Below are 22,233 nucleotides of genomic sequence, written 5' to 3' on the forward strand. Positions count from 1 at the left end.
TGTTTCTCGATTGCATAAGTATTCATCCTCTTTGCTATGGCCACCCTAAGACTGTTTGGGTGCAAAAACATAGTTTGTGAGGTCACACAATTATTGTCTCAGTGTAATCAAATTATTTAACTTGACTATAGAGTTATCTGTCTCTGTAACTTTCCTTGGACAAAGATTCAATTTCAAGCCATAACGCATGTAGTGATATGACAAATTGACCAGCAAGACTAAGGAGCTTTCAAAACAAATCAGGTATACAATGTGCTTCTGTAGTTTGGTAAAATTGTACTAACAAAGAAACAAGCCAACAAATATAAAGGGAAAGCATATTTCATGCTTTGGTGTTAACTCACTGGGCTGAGGAACTGACAGTACTAGCCAAAGGTCAGTGCTGTCACAAACCCCCTTACTAATGAGGACTGAACCAGAGAGGATGCTGTAACACTGAAGTTAGGGAGAAGATAGGGGTGCTAGAAAAGATGTGTGTAGAGTTTTACAGGAACTGAGGAGAAAACACGTGTAGCACAGAGTGAATGAGAAGCTCTTACAATGCAGGCTTGAGTTTGTTTGGTTGAGTAGATTTGGATATGCATTGTTTCAGCTTTTCTCTAAAGAAGAATGAAGTGTCTAAGAAGCACGTATGATGCAGGTGATGGAATGCAACTTGCAGGGTTGCGACCAGGATAGGCTCCTATAGGGATAGAGAAAAAGGAGGATTGAGGAAAGGGGAGAAACAAAACTATACAATTAGAGACTGGTGCGGATCGCGTACTTGATCAGAAAGATAAAGAAGAAACGGGGGTGGGCAGATCAAGCACGATCAGGAGAACAGAGAAGGCAGGGAGAGAGACAAAGTAACTGTTGTTCAAAAGGTCCAGGAAGGGATAAGGGGAACTGAATGAAAAACCAGACACCCCGGCAGAGCCAAAGCCTGTTGTTTTCTGTGGAGAAACTGAGGTGGAAGTGCTGCTTGTGTTAGAAATTCCAAATTTGAGACACGTCTGCCTCCAACAATACCAAACTTTTAGTGCTAAAAAGATGAGAACATAGTTGTGGGCATTTAGCAGTATTTATATGTAGGGGAGCAGTAGTGTGACATTAGAATTTTACTTCATCCCAAACGTTTGTTAAAACCATTAATGGCACAGATCAAAAGGAGTTTATTTAAATACTCCAGGCATATGACAGAAGATTTTATGGTTAGATGAGACATAGATTTTGACCTAAATCAAAGCATTACATCTGGTGCATCACCATGTTAACTCCATCCTTACTGTTGAGCAAGGAGGTTTTAGCATCATGTTGTGGGAATATTTCTTATTTTCATGGTTTTAGGAAGCTTGTTGTAAGAATCTGGTAGGGAAAATGGATGCTAACATTACTGGCAAGAGACAAGAGAGTGTGGTTGAATTACTCATGAATTATAAACTGGGTAGGAAATAGACTTTTCAGTGGGACAATGACCTGAAACAAGGCCAAAGCAAGACTGAATAAGTATAGCAATAAGCCAGTGAATGTCCTTGAGTAGTCAAGTGAAAATCCTGACATCCAAAAGAAAATGAATGGTGACTCTTGAAATCATTAAATCTTCTTCAAAAACCTGCAGCATTTTTCTCAGATAATATTGACAATACTACAGTATTCCACTGTGCAAAATTTGTGGAGATCTGTCCAAAAATATTAATGGTGCTACTGTATATCAACACAGGGGCTGAATACCTATGCTATCAGTGATTTTTTTCTGTGTACATCTTTACAGGTTCTTTCTGACATTTAAATGATTTTCTTAACTATTTTGTATTTAATTATTATAGTGAAAGGGCAGGGAATGTACTATAAATTGTTGCTAATGTGCTAATTTTCCAAAAATTAAGTAGTTAATGTTAATACCTTACTGCATATTTAATGTTTGTATAAAAACTCAATTATGCTAACATTAAAATCAGATGCAAAAATGAAATTGATTTGATGTTTTGCATTTATATTTGTATTTGGACTCTATGGTGACACAAAGGCTAGACTGTACATGGGTTTTGAAGTTAAGAACACCGGAATTTTTTTCTACAGTATAATGATTCCTTGTGTTAGCTATGTCGGCTATGTGGATAGATCTATTAGCGTTTACATAGACTTCTTCATAAGTGGTAAATTCAAGCCCTTAAGGTAGAAAAAAATCAGGTTCTATAGGCTGGTTTAAATTCTGAATTTGGGAACCTGGGAAAAAATACATTTGAACAAAAGAAAATATTAGAAATAACTGTTGTACAAAACGAATTCCCTGTGGTTTAAGTAGTAGATTAAACATCCCAGCTGTTAATTACTCCTGCTGTAGAGCTGCTGAAAATCTGGTGCTGCAACACCATACAGTACCTACCTTTATAAAACATGTTATTATTTATTAATTATCCTCCATGTTGATGCGAGTCAACTTTATACCAAAAGAATGTATGTACTGTATGATATAATTTGCATTGAAAAAGGAATTTCAAATTGTCTTCCTTGTTTGTTATTGAATCATACTTTATTCGTCTTTATCAAGTGGTTCACCAATTTCTTTGAAGAGTGAGATTGTTTTTTAAAAAATCTGAAATTGCTTGTGTAGTGTATATTGGCTGGGAATTTCAAGAACATAAAGAAGAAATAAATGCTGTGGTGAAATAATTTTTATTAAATAATATTTTTTTTCACAATTATTTAAAAATGATTTGTTAAATGATATTACATGGAAGGCCTTATTTTGAAAACTAGCCATTTGCATTTTAAACATCAAATTTCAGCTGCTTCATGTTGTAGGTGGACAAAACCAAGCAGTGTGAGCTTCCACTGTGATTTGCCAGCAGCCATATCACCCTGCAACTCACAACTAGCAACCCACTGAAGCTAAGCAGGTGTGAGCCTGGTCAGTACCTGGATGGGAGACCTCCTGGGAAAAACTAAGGTTGCTGCTGGAAGAGGTGTTAGTGGGGCCAGCAGGGGGTGCTCACCATGTGGTCCATATGGGTCCTAATGCCCCAGTATAGTGATGGGGACACTGTACTGTAAACAGGTGCTGTCCTTTGGATGACTCTCTGTGGTCATTAAAAACAGTGGTGGTGGAGGGGAGTCCCCATTACCTGTAAAGTGCTTTGAGTGGAGTGTCCAGAAAAGTGCTATATAAGTGTAAGCAATTATAATTTGGGTGTTCTCAGTTTTCCTTGAAAGTCCAGACTGACTCTTCATGTTGCTGGAACTCTGTAAAATTAAAGATTTATTCAAATTACATTTGACCCTGAAATGATTTTATGCAGGCATTTGTTTTGTATTTCAATTGATTTTACTTCATATGTCTATGTTAGCTTCTTTCACTCTGTTTTCTGGATGTTTTCTCTTGAATCTGATTACCCTTGTGCAACATTTTTAAAATAAAAAAATAGATAAAGCTGCACAACAGACTAAAGAACAGTTTTTCAACAAACTAAAAAACACAAAACCTAAAATGTGCAACTTGTGTCCTTTCCTGTAATTACTTTCATAATATGTACACATTCAGTATTTTGCACGGTAAAATTGGATGTATTTGTGCATCTGTTTGTGTTACAATGTCTTGTACACTATACTTCCATTGCAGGCTCTAGATTGCCTCAGGATGACCTAGAAGAAGCAGCTTTTTGATAATGTATGGATTCTGATTATGCACAATGTATAGGTTTCTATTTTCAAAAGGATTTTAGTAACTCTCACAAGGCTTCCCATAATTTTGAGTTGTTATTCAACTCAAACTGCGGCCATATTACCTACCTAGGGAGTTCTCGCATGTTATTGTTGAGTTGGTGTATGTCCCGCCCTCTGCCGACGCAGCCTCAACATGTGTCATCATACACACTGTTACAGCTGGACTACAGACTCGTCACCCACAAGCCATGTTCTTGATAACTGGTGATTTTAATCATGTTTCGCCCTCCTCTACTCTGCCTACTTTTAGTCAGTTTGTTAAATGCCCTACTAGAGATAATAAGACTTTGGACTTGCTGTATGCTAATGTCAAGAATGCCTACAGCTCCTCATCACTCCCCCCCTTGGCAGATCTGACCATAACCTTGTTCATCTCCTATCTCTGTACAAGCCTCTTGTCCTACAGCAACCAGTAACCACCAGGACAGTGAGGAGATGGTCAGCCGAGGCTAGTGATGCACTGATGGACTGTTTTGAAACAACGAACTGGGAGATACTCTGTGAGCCTTATGGAGATGACATTGATGGTCTTACCCACTGCATCACTGACTACATAAACTTCTGTGTTGACAGTGCAGTGCCCACCAGGAAAGTGCGCTGCTTCTCCAGTAATAAACCCTGGGTCACCAGTGATCTGAAGGCCGTCCTAAATAGGAAAAAGAGGGCTTTTCGGGCAGATGACAAGGAGGAGCTGAGGCGAGTGTAGAAAGAGCTGAAGGTGAGAGTTAGGGAGAGCAAGGTGGCTTATGGGAGGAAAATGGAGGACAGGCTGATGGAGAGCAATGTGAAAGAAGTGTGGAATGGCATGAGGAAGATCTCCGGATACAAGACGGCAGCCAACAGAGTGAGGGAGGCCTGGAGAGGGCCAATGAGCTGAACCTTTTCTTTAACGGATTCGATACAGGGTCCACTGTCCATTCACCTCACAGGCCTTCACCCCAGACACCCTCTTCATGTCCTCAGTCACCCCATCATGTGATCCCTCCTACTCCTACTCCATCTTCCCCTGCCTTCCTTGGCCTATCCATCACAGCTAACCAGGTCAGAAGGGAGTTGAGGAGACTCCATGTAGGGAAGGTAGCGGGTCCTGACGGTGTCAGCTCCAGAGTGCTAAAGATCTGCGTGGACCAACTGGGTTCAGTGCTGCAGTACATCTTCAACCTCAGCCTGAGATTAGAAAGGGTTCCGGTGCTCTGGAAGACATCTTGCCTGGTGCCAGTACACAAAAAGGGGCACCCTAATGTCTTGAATGACTACAGACCAGCGGCACTGACATCACACCTAATGAAAACTCTGGAAAGGCTTGTACTGGACCACCTCAGAACCCTGGTGAGTACAGCTCTGGACCCCCTGCAGTTCGCCTACCGGTCACACTTGGGAGTGGAGGATGCAGCCATCTATCTGCTACACAGAGCTAACTCTCACCTGGAGAAGACGGGAAGCATTGGAGAGTTATGTTCTTTGATTTCTCCAGTGCCTTTAATACCATCCATCCCTCATTACTGAGAGATAAGCTAAGGGCGGCGCAGGTGGACACTCCCCTGGTGTCCTGGACTATAGACTATCTGACCTGCAGGCCACACTATGTACGGCTACAGATCTGTGTGTCCGAACAGGTTGTTAGCAGTACTGGGGCTCCACAGGGGACTGTCCTTGCTCCATTCCTGTTCACCTTTTACACTGACTTCAGGTACAACTCTGAGGCATGTCATCTGCAGAAGTTTTCGGATGACTCTGCAATTGTGGGGTGTATTAGAGAGGGGAGGGAGGAGTAATATAGGAGCTTGATTACTAACTTTGTGGAGTGGTGTCATTTTAACCATCTCCAGCTTAACACCAGCAAGACCAAAGAAATGGTCTTGGACTTCCAAAGGAATGTCTCCGCTGAACCCTGTTTCCATCCAGGGTGAGGACATAGAGGGGGTGCAGTCGTACAAGTACTTAGGGGTACACCTGGATGATAAGCTGGAGTGGTCTGGTAACACTGACATCCTGTACAAGAAAGGTCAGAGCCGACTCTCTTTTCTTAGAAGGCTCAGGTCCTTTGGTGTGTGTGGAACACTGCTACACATTTTTTATGAATCAGTGGTGGAAGCGGCCATCTTCTACGCTGCTGTGTGCTGGGGCAGCAGCATTATGACAAGAGATGCAAATAGGCTCAATAAACTTATCAAGAAGGCTGGCTCTGTGTTGGGGCTGAGCCTTGACCCCCTGGAGGTGGTGGATGAGAGGAGAATGCTGACCAAGCTCACAGCCATCATGAACAATGCCTCTCATCTGCTTCATGGGACTGTTACTGGGCAGCGGAGCACTTTTAGCAACAGACTGCTCCAGCTACGGTGTTCAAGGGAACGTTTCCGCAGGTCTTTCCTCCCAGCGGCTGTCAGGGTGTATAATGCTGCCCTAGGCTAGGACTGTTAGCCCTTCATTTGCTCGTCTATGTACAGCATGTTGCTCCATTGTACTTTTTGGACAATCAATCTGTATAAACCTATGCACATTTTGCACATATTTTATTGTTTTTACAGTGACTATGATCATCATATTTTGCACACACCTATGTACAGTATTTATTTTATATTTATTTTGTATAACTTTTTGTCTATTCTGATGTCTGTTTTTGCTTGTCTTGGGCTGGACTGCTGTTACACATCAAGTTCCCTACAGGATCAATAAAGTCTTATCTATCTATTCCCTAAATTTTGATCCCTGAGTAGGAGTTGTATTCTTCCATTACTTACCTGTTGGTATACAACTAAATCCAACTGATACAGGTGTTGCTTCTAATGGCGAACAGTCTGATCTGCAGTGGAGAATTGGCTCCACTGAGTGGCAGCTTGATTCCTCTCCCATTATACTGACATGCTTTTGCAATGTCACAAACTCCCGTTGCAAGGTACAAGCTGCAAGAAGACATTTACAGATCTATACAATGATGCATAACATTTGCCTGACTGATTTTAAGTTTGCAAAGTGCTGTTTATTGATGGTGGCAAATCAACAAAACATACATACTACAGCAAGAACTGCTTAGCAATAATACTTAACCACATAAGAACATTAAAATTGTTGCAAAAGGGAGGAGGTTATTTAGTCCACCTTACTTGTTTGGTAGTCCAGTAGCTAAATGATTCTAACATTTTCTGTCATGTCACTTCTTTGAAGAAGCCTGGAATTTGGACCTGAACCACCTGACTTGCAAGCCAGTTCCAGATATTCGTAACTCCTTGTCCTTCAGGTTCCAATTATGATTATGTGTCTTTGTTCCATTACTTAAAATAATACTGTCCCCTTGGATAACCCAAACTACTGTATGCTCTTTAGCATTTTATAAAAACACCTCACAGTCACCTTTGTTTTAGACTGAAGAGTTTTAATCTGTCTGTATATGGCAAAGGCCTGAATGCTTTTTTTGCAACTTATTTTAAAACTATTATACTGTATACTGTATGTCTTGTGATTTGGTAATTTAAACTAAGTACAATATTCTAGAAGTCTTAATAATGCGTAGGGAAGCTCCTGCATATCTTCCCTCAGTTTTTACACATTTGTATTGCTTATTTACATTGCCTTGATGAAGAAACAGACCTTATAGTATATATTACGGTATACAGTATATACAGTATAAAAACCTAAATTACTTTCATGAGTAGCTTGTGGAATCACAGAATCACAAGTTTTCTAAGTCTTCATCTAAGCACCATAAAGCACCACTGCCAATACTCTTTTGACTATAAACAATCTGGTGTCACCTATCCAAATTATTTAACTTATTCAGATTATTTTCTTAAAAGAAAAAAACTTGTTGCATCCACTTAAACATATACAAATTACTCCATTAAAATTACAAAAGGAATAGACAAGTTTTAATAAGACTCCAAATATATTGCATTTTACCTTCATTATTTCCCTATTGAAATATAATCTGTCAGCTCCTAGTTCTGGTGTTCTGGTGATGAAAACATCACCTTCAATCGTGTTGATAAGTAATGTTCCTTTAAAAAACAGATTGCCAGTTCACGAGTACTATGTTTTTAGACAGTAATAGTTAATAATGTGTGGATAATAATTTCAAAACATTTCAGACAGTCCTTTTAGACATTTGTTAATTGCACGGTAATATTCCTTGCTCTTAACTTTAAGTTTAATCTGTTATTGTGATCGAAAAAGTTTCTTGTGATATTGTGGAACATAGAAATTTCATATTTTAAGAACATTATCTGCTGATCAAAAGTATGGTTTATTAGACAAATATAAACTAAGCTAAGGAATTATAATATTTAACACATAAGATTTAAACCTATAAATGTTTTCATAACATAAAATACAATTGTCACATATGGTAAAATGTTTTCAATAAAAGTAATCATTCAGATTGTCAGCATGACTTGCAATAAATGTATCTGAATTAAAAATTCCCGTACATCCCGTATTTTCCAGAGAGCGCCGGAAAATTTGGAAGCGTTTCTTTTAACTGGACTGTCGCAAGCCTTCGGATTACAGCGTCAGGTCTGTAATTGCGGGAGAAACCAGGGAAAGGGAGGAGCGGATATGCACGACTGCGGTGGTAACATTTATATATGAGGCAGGGGCTGCTTGAAGAATTCGCCGCGGAGGAAGGAGAGCTGGATTCATGGTGAAGCAGGTGATAATTGCAGAATGTGGACTTCAGCGAGGAGTTGAATCTTGAGAGAGCTGGCCAGAGATTAGCGATGCTGGATAGGAAGGCAGGAGATGGAGGCACCGGGGTGCTGGAATGAGAAGCAGGAGGAATGGGCTGGTCGAGGAGTGCAGGGGGATCTTCTGTGCTGCCGAAGGCTCTTCGTCGGAGCAGAAAAGTTACAGGTCCGAAGGCGATCGAAATGCGAGAGATAAAGCAAGGGCTTTACATCCACAAGTAAATTCCTTGAGCTATACTACCACAGCCAGAGTCTGGAGCTACCCAAGAATGCCTAGCTGCCTGGAGGGGGGGCATCCATTGGGCCTGATCCCCCAGAGCTTTATTTTCTCCTAACAGGAGTTTTTGTTTTCCTCTCCACAGTGCCCATGTGGATCTGTCATAAAGAGTCCCTGCAGTTAGCTCCTTACACTTAATTTATCATCGGATAGCAAAGGTGTCACTTGCCACAAGGTTTACACACCTCCGCATTTCCTTCGAGCCGGACACTCCATCCGTCCAGGAAACCCTCATTAAAGTTAACAGCTACAAAAGGCCTAGCTGCTACCGTCTACCTCCATCTCTCCTTCCGATTACCATGCACATCAAGTGCAGGAGTAATTGAACTGTAAATAATACTGTTAATAAGATGGAAGCATATTCTGTCCTAGAATTACCATTACATTTATTTTAATGTAATGAACTTTATCTGACTATAACTGCATCTCTACGTACACTGCCATGATAACAGTTAAATTTTAAGTAAAATGAGAAAGTGTAGCCACTTCAGAGTGCTTTCATAAACTCTATACTTTGTATTTATTTCAAACCTCAGCCCAGCCTGCCGGATGCAAGCCAACGCTAACTGGAGGTTCGCGAGGACCTGCTCGAAATCCTGGGAATGCACGAGTAAATCGTCCAAGTATACCACGCACTTGCTCCGGAAAACAGACGCCAGCACTCGCTCCATCAACCGCTCAAACGTTGCCGGGGCATTACACAGTCCAAAAGGCATGACTGTGAACTGCCAGAGCCCTTGGCCGATGGAGAAGGCCGTCTTCAGGCGAGCCTCGAGGACGAGCGGAACCTGCTAGTAACTGCAGCGGAGATTGAGTGAGCTGAACCAGGTCAACCCGGAAATGTAGTCCAGTGCGTCATCCATTCGGGGCAGTGAATAGGAGTCCTTCCAGGTGACCTCGTTCAGCTTCTTGTAGTCTACATAAAACCTCCACAAGCCGTCCTTCTTCTGGACTAAAACGACCGGGGAAGACCATGGACTCGTGGGAAGGCTTGATCACTCCCGCTGCGGCCATCTCCTGAGCCTTCTGCTCCGCAGCCGCCTGCTTGACCTAAGCCATGTGCCGGGGCGGAACGCGAATGGGCCATGCATCCCCAGTGTCGATCTCGTGCTGTGTGAGAGCCATGCGGGTGCAGTCCTCATCCTTCGCCGTGAACAGATCTTCGTTCTCAGCAAGGAGAGACCGCAGCCGCCATTGCTGGTCTCGAGTGAGGCCCTCGCTGCTACGCCACAGCAGTCCCCCCACAACTTGCTTATCTCACCGTCGCGCTTGGCCCCCGCATTCCCCCCAACGGCTGCCCTGCCCAGGAGTCAGCTCTGGCATGCTCACCCCGACACCCGCGGCTCCAACAGGCCCCGGCGACGCCTGCAGCTGCTGCCTCTGCTTCCAACTCCGGTCAGTCAGTGCACCCGTGACACCTCCCACCCTGCTCGCTGTGAGACGGATTCATTCCCCCTGCCCCACCAACTCTTGCCGGGCCAAGTCAAGGCAACTACCCATCTGCTGCAACCATTCCAACCCCAGGATACAGTCCTCGCAGATTGGGGCAAGGTAGAAGGAGTGTTTTACCCTTGTAGCCCCAAACTGCACGGTGAACGCCCACTCACCGAGGACCCCATCCTGGGGGTTTCGGCTGCCTCGGTGCCTGGCAGGACACCAGGCCGCAGCAGGGTGATGGTCGAGCCGGTGTCGACCAGGGCCTGGCAGGGTCTGCCCTCGATGAGGCAGGGAAGAAGTAAACCCTGGCTGTGGCCAATCCTTCCCATGGCAGCAGACGGGGTGAAATGTTCCTTCTGGCTCTCCGCAGAGGGGGTAGCATTGTTCAAGGGTGGCCTTCCCCCTTTTAGGCCACCCCGTTCCCGTTTCCCGACAGCCTTCAGAGTTCCCGGGTCTCCGGCGCCCGGCACTCCCAGGCGGAATGCCCCCTCTCCTTACAGCGGTGTCGCTGCTCTGGCTGCCTCCTCCACCCCGTCCGATTCCCCGGGTGCCCCCTCTGCTGCTCAGCCAGAGCCAGGGCCTGCTCCAAGGAGACTGGCGTGGCCAGCATCATGTGGAGCTGCACCTCAGTCAATGTAATGGCCCGGAGGAACGCATGGAGCGCTATATCCCAGTGGGTCTCCTCCAGGAGAGTAGGGTAACCCTGGAGGGCTAAGTAGGCCACGTCTGTGGCAACCGGCCCCAGTGGCTCTCCCGCTAGGCGGCGACGTTGGGCCAACCTCACCCGCAACAGTCCCGGCGCCTCCCCTCTCCTGCCGAAATGCCTTCAGAGGGCCAACGCCTACGCCGCGTAGTTGTATTGCTGGTCCCCCGGTACATCCAGCTGCGCCTGGTAGGCCTTCCCCTCTAGGACCGCGGCGAGGTGGCCTGCCATTTCCACCTGAGACCAGCCGTTTGCCCAGGCAGCCATCTGGAACTGGGCCTCAAAAAGTTGCCATGGAACCTACCCATTTTATCGGCTCAGTTGCACCAGCGCTGGTGCAGGGGTGGCGGGCTGGACCCTGCTTGTCTGGCGTCTCCTTCCCGCCTGGTGCGTTGGCCAGGTCTGGCGTCTCCTTCCCGCCTCATCGACACGGGAAAGGGTCCCTCCTCTGCTGAGAAGGCCACCGTTGGGTAGTGAGGGGCTGTTCTGGCCCCCTGGCGGCTGCTCCTCGCCCCCAAAAGGCGCTTAAGGAGGTCGCTCAGCTGCTGGGGGAACCGGCGCTTCTCTGAGTCTGACCTCAACGGCTGTTCACTGTCCATCCTCCCGCTTCTGACACCAATGTAGCGAATTCGGGTTCGGCAAGGACGGACACAGTGACTCAGACTTCATGGAGTGAAAAACAGCGCTTTATTTATTTCGGCACAACCAGCCAGCCAGCACTCCCGCGCACGCCAGCTTGTTGTGATAATTTGGATGACCATAAATTTAGCATTTATCATTTAGACTAAAAATGTTTGCTTGTCTTGATAGGGGTGTAGCAGAAAGCCTTATTAATAATACAGGTATTAAGTTTGCTGCTCCCTTGCCAGTCCCTCTCTCCTTCATCTCAGTGGTGCTGGACACAGAAAGGCCATTCCATTTGGTTCAGATTTAAGGTGTTTTTAAGGGAGAGTTGTTACTCATCCTCCACCTCAATCAGCCAATCAGGAACTGGTAGAGCAGGACAACCCCACGTGGGGCTCGAATGCCCGCAAAACTTTCAACCAATGAACGACCGTGGTTTCTCCAGATAAAAGAGGAAGCACAAGGCCCAGAAGGTGCCCCTCCAGGACATTCTCAGACTCATCTGCCAGGACTTTACTTTGTTCTAAGAGTCAAGACCGGAGGTCGCCCGTGCATAACCAAAGGATTCGCCCAAGGTTAGCCCAGCAGCAAACCTCGTGAACCGCCGGTACCCCACAGTGAACACTCGCCTGATCAACAAATGAACTACGGTCGGAACTGTCGACAGGATTGAAAACTGCTGAAACTCAGGATTCAGGATTAGCGCTACATCGGGAACGAACCGGTCTTCTTCCCGTCTAAAGAGTGTGACTTGCTTGGACCCGCAGTCACTTTTCATGTGCACAATCTCTTCTAGTTAAGCCAGGATTAACTAGCCAGTCTTCAGAGAGTAACTGCCAGCACGCCGCAGCAGGAATCTCTCCCCCTTCTCCCCCACCTTGAGTAGTTGGGAAATAGATTAAATGAAGCAATCATTCACTAACATCTAATGCACCACAAGTGCCACCTATCAATTGTCTTAGGCCAGTGGCTCACACAGCCAAGGGAGGTGTCTTACACAGTGAGGGACTGATTGACACTGAGGTTGAAAGGTGTTTGATGTCATCAGGTTTATACGGCAAGCTCAAACAGGTAGAAAAAACAGGTGGATCACCAGCAAGGTAAATTGTGGGATCAGGTCAAGGCCCCTAAGCCTTTTGTACAGAAGGAAAGGGGGGCCAAGAGGCATACTGTGCTCACACAGTGCCCACCGAACACAATAGCCCATGTGGAGATTCCTTCTGTTCCCTCTGGACAAGAAATAAAAATATTCTCTTGTTTCTCAGATATACAGGGACGTCCTGCCCCCGCCAAGGTCCCAACAGCCTCCCTGCCACAGGTCAAGCCACCCGCCTGTTAGTGCAGAACATGGCAAAGGGGGTGTCAGAATCCCTGCCTGCACTGACATGGGCCTGGTGAGTGATAGCGATATGAACCCTTAGCAAGGGAAGGGGGGAGCGAGCAGGTGCACCACACCTACCCCCAGCGAACTTTTATAAACATGCCGATAAAGGGATTCCTCAATCAGAAGGTGTGCAGGGTGGACCTGAACAGTGAGAATGGGGTAACAATCCCAGATCACTCAGGTGCTCCAGATGACCACTCAGCCGAGGGTCAGGCATGCTCCACTGCTGCACCAACCCCATCGGGGTTCCTAGAGCACAGGCATGAACAGATCGGAAAAGCAGATGTCCTGGAAATGGAGGAGCAGCATCAGCAGCTGCGTCAGATCTCCCCAGATTTCCAGGATGTTGGTGCCCAGGATGCCACATGGCATACTGAGAAAGACACCATGTACATTCTCCACCAGCTTAGAAAGGCGACAGTCACTCAGGAAGAGATGACGGGGATCAGCCACCCTAAAAGACTTTTGGGAGGAATGATTGCTGCCGCCACTGTTGTGCGTTTGCTAGTTTTGGTAGGTTTGTTTGCTACTGGCACTCTCACCCTGACTACCCCAAGAAGGCAGGTGTCAGAGATGCTGAAGGAGATGCCCGAGGGTAGTGACAAGCTGTATCAACAGCAGCAAAAACTGGAAAGCCTAGGGAAAACCCTACAGGTAACTTTCTATGCAACAGGGTTAAATCTAATCCCCCACCCAGTGGGCATGATTGTCGGTGTTATACAGTGGGTTTACGCTTGTGTGCAACAGGCCAGAATGTTGACGCAAGACCTGTTAAGGGAGCTTAGTGCCACTGTAGCCAGTCTAGCCATGACACAAATCCCAATCCACTTGATCCCACTCTTCTCAGTAGAGGGGCAAGTGACGTTAACCACCCCATCGCTCGTAGCTCAGAAGGCGATGCAAGATTGAATTCGGTTCCAAATCTTGAGATGGGTATGGCTACCAAAGCTATCCATTGGCTGTGTCTAAATGATCCACCAATGAAGGGTGTAAAGCTACTATTACGAGCAGAGGGAGGTTAATGAACCCCATGGACCCCATAAATGGCTGGTCAGCACACCACATTTAACTGTCACTATGACTTATGACAGGCATGATACAGCTACCACAATGCAGCTGCCTAATCAAACAGTTTTCCTGCAAGTTCCCGAGGAGGCCATAGTGCATCTTGGTGACTTAACACTGTACTGTCTAGAGCCAGACAATATAAGACCAAACCTGAGGTCGTGGATGCCTTCAGGTACCACACTGTTGAATTTGGTAGTAAAATCCAAGAAACAGTAAGCCTTGAAGAGGTACAGGTAGTTGAGTTTGCTTTTAATGGAACAAACCTCCAAACCACCCTGTTAGGTACCAAACACAGTTGTTGTGGTTTATCAGGGGGCTGGGAACAGGAACCGGTGTTATTCTAACACTGCTGCTGAGTAGCTGGATCATGACTGGCAGGGTACTCTGGATGCTGCACTCTCACATCAAGATGTAGTCCAGGTAGCATGAATGAGTCAAAGGTAGCATGTCAAAAGAAAGGAAGTGACTTCTTCCCAAATATCTGCCTACTACAGAGGTATCAGATATTGACAGTGAACTTCCTGATGTGTAAAGCCTAGACTGAGATAATGTCTCCTACCTTGTTTATACATACTCCAGGTATTATAATAAGCTAAGTGATGGTCAGCTTCTCATGTGAGTTTGACTTGTCATCTGTACTAGCAGATGTTACTCATGTTTGTTTCCAATGCTGGTTCCTGTATGAATTCTCGAGACATAATGTGGACATTGAAGGTTAATGTTTAATGATACAAGAGACATCACTTAGCCCTGTGTTTTGGTTTGAAGACAACAACGTCTCAGGACCTCATGACCATCAAAAAGGAGGGATATGTAGCAGCAAGGCTTATTAAAAATACAGGAATTAAGTTTGCTGCTCCCTTGCCAGTCCCTCTGTCTCTCATCTCAGTGGTGCTGGATACAGAGAGGCCATTCCATTTGGTTCACATTTGAGGTGTTTTTCTATCTGATAGAGTGTCCTGATAAGGAACAACTCCCAAAGCTGAGATTCTCCAGCAACCCTAATAAATGGTCATCTCTGGTGCCTTACTGTCTGGGAGATTCCAAGGGACAGTCGCATCCTAGGTTGTTTACAACCCTAATGTCAGAGAGCATGGTTACTCATCCTCCACCTAGATCATCCAATTAGGAACTGGTAGGCAGGGTAACCCCACGTGGGTCTCGAATGCCCACAGAACTTTCAACCAATGAATGACCGTAGTTCCTGCAGGTAAAACAGGCAGCACAGGGCTCCTCCGGGCCCCTCCTGGACATTCTCAGACTCATCTCGGACAACCACGTAATGGCCAGTGTGTCCGAGTGCCAGGACTTTACTTTGTTCTAAGAGTCGAGAACGGAGGTCGCCAGCGCGTAACCAAAGGATCGACCTGAGGTTAGCCCAGCAGGAAGCCTCGTGAACCCACCACAAAAGCTCATCTGATCAACAAGTGAACTATGGTTGGGACTGTGGACAGCTGAATCTCAGGATTCAGGGCTAGCGCTACATTGGGAACGAACAGGTCTTCTTCCTGTCTAAAGAGTGTGACCTTCTTGGACCCGCAGTCACTTTCTGTGTGCAAACTCTCGCTAGTAAAGCCAGAACTAACTAGCCAGTCTTCAGAGAGCCCACTACCAGCGTCACAGCAGGAATCTCTCCCACTTCTCTCACGCTGAACCAGCACTGCCTGGCACCGGGCCAGAGAACGCTGATTGGACACAGCAACAAGCCTGCCACTGTTCCTTTGTGTCCGTGGGAGATCTGAATCCCCACAGATTGGATGAGTTTTCAACCTTCTGCATTACAGCTCGAGAATTCAATTGTTACCTCAACGCCAGCTGATATCAATTTAACTCCTATGAGTGATGTACTTGCTTTTGAGAATCTAGTGTAGAAGTTGTAATCCAAGTTCATTTACGAAACTGTCTAAATGAATGGTATACTGGATGTATGTCCCTCTTGGTTTGTAACTTTTCATGATTGAATATATACCTTTTGCATTCTGCTAACCCTCACTATAAGATCTGTTATGTTTATATGCACATTTTATGTATTAATAAATGTATTGTCGTGTATTAGTATCCGTGTGTGTTATCCCACAAGGTTGGTCTTCTAATAGCCATCAAAGAATCATTTTGTGACTTACTGCTACAATTAATAATTGTCCCAGTAAATGTACAAAACCCCTACATTTATTGGTGCCTCTTGAGAGGATGCCTACATGTTCAATCTCCAATCTCCTCTCTCTCATCCTAGCGTTAATCCCGCATCATGCAGGGTCCGCTTTGTTGGCACGCCCGTCTCCATTTGGTGGTTTGAGCTGACGTTGCCATTAAATGCGACCGAGAATACTCGCTCCGCCTACCGACAGAGGGGGGGAGGAGAACAAAGTAATGTAGCCAATTCAGAGAGGAGGATTATTAGGAGGCATGGGAAATTTGGCCAGGATGCCGGGGTTACACCCCTACTCTTTTCAAGAACCACCCTGGGATTTTTAATAACCACAGAGAGTCAGGACCTCGGTTTTACATCTCATCTGAAAGATGGCGCTTGGTTACAGTATAGTGTCCCTGTCACTATACTGGGGCATTAGGACCCACATGGACCACAGGGTGAGTGCCCCCTGCTGGCCTCACTAACACCTCTTCCAGCAGCAACCTTAGTTTTTCCCAGGAGGTCTCCCATCCAGGTACTGACCAGGCTCACATCTACTTAGCTTCAGTGGGTTGCCAATTGTAAGTTGCAGGGTGACATGGCTGCTGGCTCCAATCAGAAGCCTATCATGACTTAAAGTTACTTCTGTGTTTTGTAACAATGGAAGGCTGAAAGAAGTAGAGGGAGATGATAGGTAAGAATGACAGGAGGCATAGGAAGAGGAAGAATTGTCTGTGAAATGTAACTGTGTTTGACCATGAGGGAAGATGAGAAGTCCAGACAAATTTTAGCCGCTTCACTGTGGCCTCGATTATTCAGACATTCATTAATGAAAACAGGTAAGTCACCACCATCTTCAGGAATATTTGAATACTGTAATGTAATTCTCCAATCTACAGTACTGTAAATGTACAACTAATGCAGTATTCTCCAACCTCCTGTTCTCTACTTTGCAGTATCAATACCATACCCAGTAATTACAGCACTGTACTTTGGAATACTGTGCATTACAGTAGAGTAAGAGGGACACAGTGCCAATGTGTCACAGTACATGTATCACATGATCTTGGGAGTTTTCATGCTTTACTGTATATTTTGAATACAGTAGTACTGTAAAACCAATGTAGACTACTGTAATCCCCCTACCACCTTTTTTTGGCAGAATTGAGAGATGACTGGTGGATAATAGACCACAACTATTTACTGCAGAGCAATAAACTGCCATTTTCAACATGGTTTTAGTAAACAATTCCACCCGAGATACAGAGTCAGGTCATTCAGAACAATGTCTTATTTCTAGGAATTGACCAGGTCAGTTGAAACATACTGTACCAGGGCTTATTTTTGACAATGCCTGGCAAGGGAAAACATAGTCTGTGATGTTAACAAAAACCTCTGGCCTGACCCAGGTCAGAGGCAGGATGCTGAGAATAAACTAGCAGAATAAACTTTCTATTTGTTTGTTACTGTATAATTCTTACAGTATAGACTGCCATACAATTATTTTGTGTACTGTGTAGTACAGTACTTAGGCTACTTGTGCTACTTTTTAATTTGTCAGGTCAAATCCCAAAATAAAATGGAGTCCTTGCACTGGCTTCCTGTCAAGGTTCGTGTCGACTTCAAAGTTCTCATTCTCACCTATGGCTCTGCATGGCTTGGCACCTCAGTACCTGTCTGGGCTATTATTGCCCTACTCCCCACCTTGCAACCTTCATTCTTCTATTTCTGGTCTCCTATCTGTACTGAAAGCCCATCTACACTCTATGGGTGACAGGGCCTTCTCCTGTTATGCCCCAAAGTTCTGGAACTCTATTCCCAAAGATATCAGAGAGTCGCCTTCTCTAAACTCCTTCAAATCCAGACTCAAAGCCTTCTTCTTTAGAAGAGCCTTTACTTAACTGGTTCTGTTCCTTACCCCTCTGCTCCTGCTGTATTTAGTACTATCATGTACTGTCTCCTCTAACTGTGTATTCTCATCGGGCATATCTTGTGTATTTTTTTATTGTTGTTGTCATTCTGTAAAGCACTTTGAGAAGCTTTAAAGGTGCTATATAAAATAAAGTTTATTGTTATTAAAATAAATAACAATATCTGTTTCCATGTTTGCTACATAACACCATTTTCACAATACACAATGTATCACAATGTTGCAAGTCCAAGATTTGAAGAGATTATAGAGATAATGCTGGAACACCTAATGCTATTATGGTGTTTTTCATTGATCTCACCAGTGTTTAGTATGTACTCTGTAGGGCCTATTAATTTGATGGGTTGTGTGTGCCTATTGAACACAAAGTTTGTTTTAGATGGAAAATAACATATTTTTAATAGAATGTTTAATTTTGTTAAAGACTTCTGTTTGCACAGTTGGGTGTGGATTTTGACTTTTAAGTTTATAGTTTTGAGAACATGGAGTATAATTTCAGAATTATACATCCGTAGAAGGATCCACAGCCGAACCGTTGTGTTTTCTTTCTTCTCTTTTCAGCATGGAATAAAACTATTACTTGTTTCTTTCAGAAAAATATGTGTAAATGAAAAAGAAATCTACTAGGACGTTTGACCACATCGAATGCTCTGTCACTTTAAATCTTTCTACGGTTCAGTAATTCAATAACGTAACTCCTCCCTGCTTTAGGGTGCAAAAATATTTTTTTGTTGTCAAGTTATTATATTGCTTTGCTCAACCTACAGTTACTTTGTTCTGTTTGTTACCGACAGGAGAAGCTGCTTCACTCTCCCAGAATTTGCAGCAAACAGCGATGGAGCTGTTCGAAATAATAAGGAATATTTCGATAATGTCTTTTGATCCACGTCGCCTTTATAATTTAATCGCAGTATTTTTGTTAGTAACGGTAACATTTAAATTATCGAAACTGTTTAATAATAGAAAACAGGCGCTTAAGATCCTCGAAAGCTTCCCTGGACCCCCAACACATTGGCTTTACGGGCACGTACATGAGGTAAATACTTCCAGTCTGAATGAGAATGGGCGGATTTAATGTTACTTGAATGTTATGCAAGCAAAGGACAATGTATTAATCTGGTGTTTCAGTATTTTACATTAACAGGCCGTAAGTGCACAAATAACTGGAAAATAGACACACAGACATTTGGTTTAATTATACTCACATGAGTAATGTTGGCTTCTGAATGTGATGTTATTCAGTACACGAGTTTATCCCTGCGTTTGTAATCGTAGAAGTATTTCTGGAAAGTGGTTGTTGTGTTCTTTGTGTTCCTTGTTTTCAACAATTGTCGTTAAGTTCTACAGGGTCATTATTATATGTTTGCACCTATTAATGTCAGAAGACCGTAGGATCTGCCGAAAAATTCGGTTATAATGTATTTTATTGACAACGTGCTTGCAGTGAGACGGAATACGTGTTAGAAAACATTGAGTTTTATAGTAAAGGACACGCATCCCATCTTGGCTGTACAATACAGTTGTTAGGTTATGTTACAGTACATAACTTTTTTTTTCAATTTGTCAGTCTGCATCCATGGAGATTGATATTTCAGTAACACAGTTTTGGATTAAGATTATAGTATAACTTTACAATTATTGTATATTTTACTGCATTACACTTCTGTGCTGTTAGGTGGCTATTGTGACTAAGTGGAACATTATGTGTTGTAAAAGTTTTAAGTGTTATAAAGTCAGATACACTACTGCTCCTATGTTAGCTTTCGGGAATTATTTGTGTAGTAGCTCTGCCATTTACAAAACATGATGTTTTGGGTTTTTTTCTTATGTATATAGTTTGGTTACTGAGAGCTTGCACTTGCAACTGTAATTACAATAGAAAACAAAGCTATCGTATAATGCTGCAGTTTGACTTGTGGTAAAACCATTCTTTTGTAGGCATAATGGGAAATAACAGGTTGGGAGAGATTCTCAGTTTCCCTCCAGGCTGTCACACACAGTACTCTAGTTGCTTTTGCAGCACTGGCTTTGGAGCATGGCTCTCCAATCAGTGCTCACAGGCTGTTACAATGGTGTCATAGTTCTCAAATACTTCCTGTAACAGGTCCAGGAGAACTTCTTGGGCCTTCTTATCTACACTTCACGACTAGTGCACAAGCTCTTCTTCCCCTAACTAATGCGTTAGTTGAGTTGCCCACTTGAATTTGGTCCTTAAAGCCTCGAATGGGCCTTGCATTGAGTAATGTCTTGCAGTCAGTGGCACTACTGAGGTCCAGCCTTCACTCGGACCCCCTGGCTTTAGGCCTTGGCCCAAGGACCTTCTCTTGACTCCAGACTTTCCTGTTGTAGCTGCTCGTGCCTGCACTCAATCCCCCTTGACTTGGCCTAAAGCACTTTGAGTGGAGTGTCCAGAAATGCACTATATAAGTGTAAGGAATTATTATTATTAATTCCTTCTTGCAGTAAGTTTTACCATTCCTAAAGTCTACTTGTAATCTTTTTTTCAGTCCTGTTATTTTAGGCCTACCTTGAATTCTTGCACGGGGGAATCCACTGTCCTCTTCTGTCCTCAGCGTGCTTGTTGCTACTGCTCCACTGTGGCTACTGACTGAGTGTTATTCCACTGTGCCCCCTGGTGCCATGTTACTAGTTGATATGGTTCATCCTGCTTTGACCCACTTTGATGCAGAATGTGGTAGACTTTGAAGTCCAAGAGACGGACTGTTTTCTGTCTTCTGTTTTACCGGGGTCAGTGTCACTCTGGTCTAGTGGACCTGAGTGCCTGGCTAGCAGCAGGGTACATGCCTCAGGTGTGTGGGATCCTCTGGGCCCAGAGTTTTTTTTTTCCCAGAAGGGACTAGGCTGGTGAAATGAGCAGAACGTCTGTGGGTTACCATTCTTTCCTATGAGGGGTCCATCCAGTCTTGGTGAAGCACCACCAGAGTGCCCCACAGGCAAATGCACATTCTTTATCTGGTTTCACTTATCTGCTCCATAACCCCGCACTGGCCACCAATTTGTCCTGCTTGGGACTGCCTCCTTGGATCCAGTGGGATCTGTAGACCCAGACCTCCTGCTTAGGCCTAGAAAGGCTGCTTCCTTGGCCAGACTTCTTACCTAACTGCTGTCTTGCGGCTCTGACCATGTAGTCATGGGCTGTCTCCAGACCTGAGTCTTGAACTGTATTTGGACTCAACTGTCATAGGGTTTGGTCTGGGTGTCACCTGAAGATCACCTCTCTTGGCATCTGGAGCTCTCTACTGAGCTTTAGGAGGGCAGGAGTGCAACCAGTGGAATGCACTGCGAAAAAACATCTAGGACCACAAGGGGCAGCTGCATGTCCCAGTCCTTCTGGTGTTGTTCATTTACCAGGGACAGGTGTGTTTCCAAGTTGCAGTTAAGGAGGCCACTCCCTTGGGGATATAGGGGATGGATATAGACTTATGGATACCCAGCCGCTTACACATGGCCTGGAACATCCAGGACTTCATCAAGTTCCTGCCCTGTTCAGTGTGGAGTTCTTTAGACACCCTGAACTGTTTTAAGAACCCCCCTATTAAGGCCCAATACACAGTTTCTGCCTCCACGTCTGGTAGGCCATAACCCATGGTGTGAAGTTGTCCATCACGAACAACATGTATCAGTTGCCCCAGGACTTAGAGGGAAAAGAATTCAGGATGTCCATGATGGCTGTTGCCATGAGCACACTCACCAGCAATGGCTGCGGAGTAGCCCTCGAGAGGCCTAGTGGTCCTTTCTGTCATCCTGTCCGTAGTCACATATTTGTCCAGCCCACACCCACTGTCAAGCCTCCTTGAGTTCTGGATTGGCTTCCTGGCCATCCTCCCAAAATGGTGCATGGTAAGACAGCCTAGTCCAGCAATTTGTGGTCAGGGGGTAGTCACCAAGAAGAATAGTAACTAAGAGTCTGATGTGGTAAGAACTGGAACAGTGCAGGGCACCTCTTTGAGGGTGTCAAAGGCTCTCTGCCTCTTATCCACATGAAGGGATTGCCTTTCTATGTCAGATCATGTAGCAGGGTGGTGATGGTGGCCATCCTTGCCATGAAGCACTGGTAATAGGAGCCAAGTCTGAGGAAGCTTCTCGGCGGTTAAAGGGTGATAGGAGTTGGCCATCTTCCAACTGCAATCACCTTGTCCTGCATGGTGATGATCCTGATCCTGCTCACTTGATGCCCCAGGAACAACACCTCTTCCTGCAGCTTGTGGCACTTCTTTGGGTGCAACCTGAGACCTGCCTGCCCTTTTACAGACCACTGAAGAAACTTGGAGAGTGCT

At 44.7% G+C, this 22,233-nt stretch overlaps 1 protein-coding gene across 1 annotated transcript in view; it reads left to right on the forward strand.

Annotated features, from left to right (window-relative positions):
• Window positions 1-18,704: 18,704 nt before the first annotated feature.
• Window positions 18,705-22,233, forward strand: part of LOC148823716 (cytochrome P450 4B1-like) — a 36,614-nt gene continuing 33,085 nt past the window's right edge. The window contains exon 1 of the mRNA XM_088927736.1: window positions 18,705-18,971. Within this exon, the coding sequence (XP_088783862.1) occupies window positions 18,771-18,971 (201 nt within the window). The 5' untranslated portion in view covers window positions 18,705-18,770. The remainder of the gene's footprint in view (window positions 18,972-22,233) is intronic.

The sequence above is a fragment of the Atractosteus spatula genome, chromosome 11 (genome assembly GCF_055471065.1).
Source record: "Atractosteus spatula isolate fAtrSpa1 chromosome 11, fAtrSpa1.hap1, whole genome shotgun sequence".
Lineage (NCBI taxonomy): Eukaryota > Metazoa > Chordata > Actinopteri > Semionotiformes > Lepisosteidae > Atractosteus > Atractosteus spatula.